Source organism: Ananas comosus, linkage group 6 (genome assembly GCF_001540865.1).
Source record: "Ananas comosus cultivar F153 linkage group 6, ASM154086v1, whole genome shotgun sequence".
NCBI lineage: Eukaryota > Viridiplantae > Streptophyta > Magnoliopsida > Poales > Bromeliaceae > Ananas > Ananas comosus.
Genome location: NC_033626.1, coordinates 10320839 through 10328013, shown reverse-complemented (window position 1 = coordinate 10328013; position 7175 = coordinate 10320839). Strand labels below are relative to the sequence as shown.

General features: G+C 35.5%; 1 protein-coding gene across 1 annotated transcript; it reads left to right on the top strand.

Annotated features, from left to right (window-relative positions):
- On the top strand, nucleotides 1739-2389 carry LOC109711882 (auxin-responsive protein SAUR32-like). The gene has a single exon (XM_020235231.1). It carries the CDS (start codon nucleotides 1833-1835, stop codon nucleotides 2139-2141), a length of 309 nt encoding a protein of 102 aa, XP_020090820.1. The 5' UTR covers nucleotides 1739-1832; the 3' UTR covers nucleotides 2142-2389.

Genomic DNA, 7175 nt, shown 5'->3' with positions numbered 1-7175 from the left:
ATTGGAGAGATAATAGAAGAGAGGGGAGAGAGAGAGTGGAGAGTACATATTGTCCAACTAGCTAGAAAAAGTTAGAGAGAGATACCAATGTAGGAAAAAAAAACAGGGGAAAAAAAAGAAAAGGAAATAAGGGATATAAGAACCCTTTATAGTATATGTGGCCCCAAGTTCCTCTTTAGACTTTGGGACTTAAACATTTTCATGCTCTCTTAACTTAGGCCTTCTCTTCTTAGTGTCACAGTGGAGAATCACATCATTATTTCTTTAGGCTTTACATGTAGTCCTGTACTGTGATCTCATAGTCATGATGATTTAATTGTGAGGTGGATTCGAGTGCCCTTTTCCACACTATGAATGATAATAGGGATCATGTTGTTAATTAATTTAAAAGAAAAAATTTCAGCAGCTTGGTATTATGACCTGAAAGATCGATCTGATGAGATAGACATTTAACATATTGTATTGTCTAGAAAATTAATGTAGTAGAAAATTAGTAGGCTCAGGAATATATTTTAACGAATTTTGCATATATATTAAATAGATGTAAAATAAGAATTCGAGCAGAAAAGGCATCACACGGTTAAAATTTTGCTTATGTTGTCTTTGTACAATGCCTTTCCTCCGTACTTCTTGTTCTACAACTAAGAGAATCAAAATTAGTGGCTGAACTCAGAAGGATAAAGAGACATTTTGGTTAGAATCGGTCATCCGGTCTCTAAACGTAAAATAATTTAACCACTCTGAACTTGTTCGACATATCAAGGAAATAGGGTAGGAGGTGGGAGCCCATCAAGGCTCCGGATCCGTCTGCTTGTATTGGCTATTTATTATTAACTAAAGTAGGATCAATTTTATACTCCACGATAATATATTCAGTAAACTTAAAAGTTGAAATGAATGAACTCAATAAGTTGGGGAAGGCTGCAGTACATAATAAACCTAACAGTAAGATGCTCAATGATAGATCAAATGTTCAAATTGATTAAGTCAAGTCAAAGCCTATAAGCGTTGTGTTTGAGTCCTTAAGTGCGATAAGTGCGTTCTTGCTATCAGCACGTACTTTTAGAATAGTAAATTAGCGCTTCTGATCCAAAAGTGGTATTAGAGTCAGTGGCGCAAGTTTAATTCGCACATATTGCATTAACAGTCTAGACGTTGGGAAGAATTATTGATTATTTATTATTGGCTTAAATAGATCTAACATTCTGCACGCCCAATGACAAAAGACACAAAAAAGCTAACAAGTTGAGTAGGTCTGCATTCCACAATGAACCAAACAGACCCTTATTAAGATCTTAAGATCGATTAAAACCGTTTTGTTCGGATTCGGACATGTCAGTGAAAATATCCGCATCTGTTCGCATCCCCAAGCCCGGTCCGAAGCACACGCACACGCACACGCACACGCACACGCACACGCACACACGCTGTGACATTCGTGCGAGACGCGTCGTCCACCCGCTCAGATTCTTCCGTGCCCACATCATGCGGCGAGGCCGGTGCCGAGTGTTGTGGTCCGTGACAAGAGTCCACTCACCCCACACTACTCACTTAGCCACCCATAAATATATAATAAAACATTTCGAAAAAAAAAATAATAATAATAAAAATATTTAATAATAATAATAATAATAATAATAATAAGTTTAGCACGAAAACAAAAGGACACGGGATCCGTAGCAAAAACGTACAACATTTTCCACAAACACTGCGTCCACTCCTTTCTCTATCCACTCCCCCTCCTCTATATATATACACCAAACCCACACAACCAAATTCTCCAATACATACAAAGCTATATAGAAATTAACATATCAACAATAACTGTTAACATGGAAGAGGATAAGAGGATGAAGGTGAAGAAGGGGTCTCTCGCCGTGCGAGTCGGCGTCGAGGGCGACGAGGGCAGGTTCCGGCGGTTCGTCATCCCGATATCGTACCTCAACCACCCGCTGTTCCGGAAGCTGCTGGAAACAGCCAAGGAGGTCTACGGTTACAGCTCGTCGGGCCCGATCAAGCTCCCGTGCTCCGTCGACGAGTTCCTCCATCTCCGGTGGCTCATCGAGCGCGAATCGCAAAGCTCGTCGTCCGCCCGCAGCGGCCTCCATCACCACCATTCGTTCTCCCTGCATTCGTGTTGAAGCACAAGATATACATAAAGAAAAGAGGATTGAGAAGAGAGAAAAAAAAAAAAAAAAAAAAAAAAAAAAAGATACAAGGGGGAGGAGTTGCATACTTAAATTTGTGTTGTAATTATTTGTGTCATCGTTGACAATTGTGAGTGGTGCTACTCTCTCTCTCTCTCTCTCTCTCTCTCTCTCTTAAAGAGGCTATTTTTGTAACTTTGTTAGTTATACTAGATGAGCAATAAATGTTGCTTTAAGATCAATAGAGTTGCTTTTAAAAATAAGGGTAAAAACGTTCAAATTATCTAAACTATCGGCCATTTTAAATTGGTTATCTAACTTTTAAATTTATTTGATTTAAATCAGTTAATATCATTTTGATTTTAAATTTTGAATATATCGTTTACTTTTACAGATTTAATTACTATACATCATACAATTCTCGCAACTATAAATTTATTAACGTAAATGATAGCTCAAATTTGACTGACTCAAACCGAATAAATTGAAAGATTGGATAGTAAAATTAAAATTATAAAAAAATTGAGTAGTTAATCCAAAATAGTCCATACATAGTTCAGATAAGTTCTTTAATTTGTTACCAAAAATAAAATAATAGTAATACAAATAAATGTGCTATAATTAAGATACCTTTTCATTTAATTTTCTTTCATCTTATTTTGTTTGCTTTGTTTTGTTTTTTTTAAGCAGCAAAATTCCAAATTGAGAACTTAAGATCCAAGAGAAAAGAAGAATCAACATTTGCGCTATCTTTTTTTTTTTTTTAATGAGCACATGAATAATGAATAAAACTACAAACCATAAGAAGTGGCAAGCATTTGATTCTTGCATGAGCTATCACTAGTCACTTTTGTGAGCATCTTTGACGACTGGGACATGGCGATAGAGAATTTTTCTCCAAATAAGTCCCACTTTGATACGTTTCTCTCATGAATTGATATTAACATTGCTCCACCTTCTTCTTTTTGGGATTAAGCACTCATAAAATTTTCCAATCAAATGTAGAGTTTTGAGTAGTCAAAAATATTTTTTTTTGTTGAGAGATAGGTAGCATGCACGCTACCCGCTTCGTTTATTTCATTAATTAGAAATAAACTTAGTTAGAAATGTGAATCAACTAGAATTCGAATTTGAGATCTCGGGTATCAATGACTAAGCCCTTTGCCACTTGCACTAGGGACGATCGGTTTGAGTAGTCAAAACTGATATCTTGAATCTCAACATAGAGTGTCAATTTGTTGTTCTAACAATTTGTGGTTCTCGTTGTGATAATATTTTTATCAAAAAGGTTTTGAAGTGTCACCAACCATTTTGAAAGATTGAATTGCACTTTTCTACATTGTACTCGTATATTTGTTGTTTTATTTTAGTAAAAACATATAAAATTTATCTGAACTATGGCATGCTTTAAATCAACTACCAACTATTTGAAATATTGATTTAACTATTCAATCTTTCAATTTTGATAATCAACTCAAAATGACCTATAATTCAGATAAATTTTGTACGTTTTAATTCTTTTTTTCTATACTATTTAAACTTTTTACGAAGTACTCGCCAGACTTATAATTACTATGCTCTTCCGCGTGCGACAGTGAAAAAGAAAAGGACACTATATATATCATAACTAACAGTATTGCACCACCGTTATCTTGGATAATTGGTAGAAATTGATAGTGTGTATGCATGTAGCCTACAATTAGACATTTTAAAAGAAGGTGAATTAAAACAAACAACCCAAAATTATGTCCTTCGAAAAGGAATGTTAGGTACACTCTAAATTGAATCGAATCTTGAAATTAGCAAGCAGAGACCGGGAAAAAGAACACGGAGAATCATTCAAACAAGCGTAGAAATTTCTACAATTTAAGCTCGAAATTAAACCTCGTACGGAGGGCTCAAATCTCCAACCTCATGATCCGCACTCAATTATCTAACAACTAGACTATTATTATAGTCCGAAAATGTTTGATTATCAAATTCAGAATAATACTTTTAATACAAACAAATTGCAAGTAATTAATGGTATATATCAAATTTTTTTTATCTTCTTCCTTTTCTAAGTTTTCACAGTGCACACATGTTGCTTTGATCCCTATAGGCTTAGCATCCTTAATTTGGGTTGTCACTATTAATTTTTTTAAATGAAGATAATGGTTACCTTTTTTATGCAAAATAATGATTATCTTTTTAAGCAGATATACGATTACTTAAAAGCAATATAATGTTCAAGTACTGCTATTCGTCCTTCAAAATATTATTATTTTTATATATTATAGATATATTTAATTAGATATGTCCTTGGACTTATTTTTTTATTGATTTTATTAAATAATATGGTAGGACAACTAATTTTTAGTTTTAGCCATTCAGTAACGTCACGTACTCGAACTCTGTTTTATTTTTAATTTTACGTACCTTCTATATCTATTACGCATGCTAATTAGCTGAAATATTAAATATATTTTGATTAGTTTATATATACATGTAAAACATCATGTGGATTGGGTGACATATCAACAAATCACAGAAAATTCTTTTGTGTGGGACCTAAACTCAAAACTTTTTATATAAATGTGATGCTTAGATAAGCTTTATTTGCTAGATGATTATGAAATCCAATAGTATGGAATAGTATTATTATAAGATAAAAGCTTTGATTCTTCCCACCTTGTACCAGGAAGGTACGACCCTATATTAGTGGCAATGACTAGGATTAATTAAAGAGAAGTTATATATGCATGGTACCAAATATATCTAGCACCAATACCCCCCTATGTGTATTTATGTATATGTAGTACAATATGTACCATTTAGAGTACCTTCTACGGCATTTGTAGCTAGCTAGGCACATGCATGCATTCGTGTTAAATTCATAGCTTCTGATGGCAAACGGGCGGGTTGGATAATCCACGGGCGGATTATTATCCCCACGGGTTATTTGGACATGGGTAAAATTTATCCATAAATTTTTGGGTAGTCAACATCATTACCCATACCCACCCGCGGGTGGGCAGGTGAGTATGCGGATTATCCGCAATTTTTTTTCTTTTATATTTTTTAAATGCAAAATACATATATATATATATATATATATATATATATATATATATATATATATATATATATATATATATATATAAAATATATGATAAAGTAATTCTAATCATAATCAAAATTAATTAAATTCGAACTCATACAATTCTAATAGGTCTCATGTTGATCAAAAAATTTTGGAGCCAATAATAATAATTTAAACATATTCAATTGGCCCATTTATAAATACGAGTTGGTAGGCCTTATGAAAGCCCGTTGAATTTTTAAGTCTATACAATAATTTGGGCTTTATTTCGGCCCAACGAATATTATTATTTGTGCCCAACAAGTTTCATCTAAGTGGGTCCAATCAATGACCGCCCATATCCATATCCTAAAATTTAATATTCAATTAGAAAATATCTTTTATCCTAATAATCTCATTACATATCCTTTTTCATTCAAAATTCAATTTCAAATTCTCAAATATGCATTAGAGTCTAATCGTCTCTACGTATATATTTTAGAGTTCGATCATATTCACCTTAGTTGTATATTTAAAGGTGGAGATATGACCAAACTCCAAGTTTATGTATTGAGATAGGTCGAATTTGATATTACCCAAAGTTAGAGAGTGGTTAATTCATGAGTGTATGTATCAGGATTAACCGAGTATAATATATTTTCCACTATGTTTATATATGCTAGAGTGAGGATCTTACTAAGCCCTAAAGTATTGCACTAGGCTTCATTGGATTTGATTTGCATGAGTTATAAATATATGTATTAGAGTTTGATCGGGTATGAATTTCGCTCTAGCTAGATGTGCTAGAGTACCGTTGACTAGGTGCTTTTAATAGTATAATAGCCTAGTTCAATTTTGATAGTATTAACGAACTAGAAGATTATTTTTTATCTAAATTTTTTTTATCTATTTTTTGAGTTGTAAATTAAATAGATAATTGAGATGCCATCTGTTTAAAACGATGACAAAATATAAAATGATAAATTGGCGAACTTATAGAAAGGTAACCAAACACACAAATGGGCTTCTCAAGGTTATGGTTTGTGGGGGCCTGTACGCGATTTCTCTTGGGCCACTGCTGTGGGCCTGGAAGCAGGAAGAGAGAGTTTTACCTGGTACGGTGGGCCCTTCTAGGAAAGCGGTGGACGATTGTTCGCCGTTGATGGTAGCGATGGATGGAGGTTTCAGGTCGAATACTAGGGAGGAAAATGGTGCACTGATGCTACACGTGGGAGGCGCGATCCCCTGTCTTGACGTAAATAATGACGCTCAACCGGCTAGGCCTTTTGAAGGAGAGGAGGTGAGGGACATAGCTAGAGTTGACTGTGTGCATGGGGTTTGGGTCGGACCTCAAGCGAAGCCGACTGGATATACGGGATTTCCGAGGAAGAAGCATGGAACCCCACCAACACGAACCAGTGCACGGCTTGCGTGTGGGGAGAAGTCTACTGTCCTTTCCAAAGCAGCTTCCAGGAAAGCGTTGCTGAGGGAGGGTGGCTCTGACTTCGTGACCGAGGCTACGGTGAGGAAGATCATTCGGAAGAGTCGTCGCTGCAGGGTGATCCTGGATGACGTGGAGGCAAACCATTTCGCCATAGCCACGAAGAACCGTGCGTAAGCGAGCTATATGGTGGAGGGAGTTAACACATTGTGACGACTTTTTGGAGTGTGGTGTCTCTTCTTTATGATGTTTAGGGTTGTTAGTTGGAATGTTAGAGGGCTTAATGACTCTTCTAAACGTTTTACGGTTAGGGATGTTATTTCGAAAGTTCGTAATGTAGTTGTCTGTCTCCAGGAATCAAAAGTACGTCAGGTATCAGGGTCCTTCCTTCATAGTTTAGCAGGGTCTTTTATTGACAAACGTGTTTTTGTCGAAGCCAATGGGGCTTCTGGGGGTTTAATCACCTGTTGGAGCTCCAGAGTTTTTGCCTGTCATGAAGTGATCGTGAGACGTTATTCCATTACGG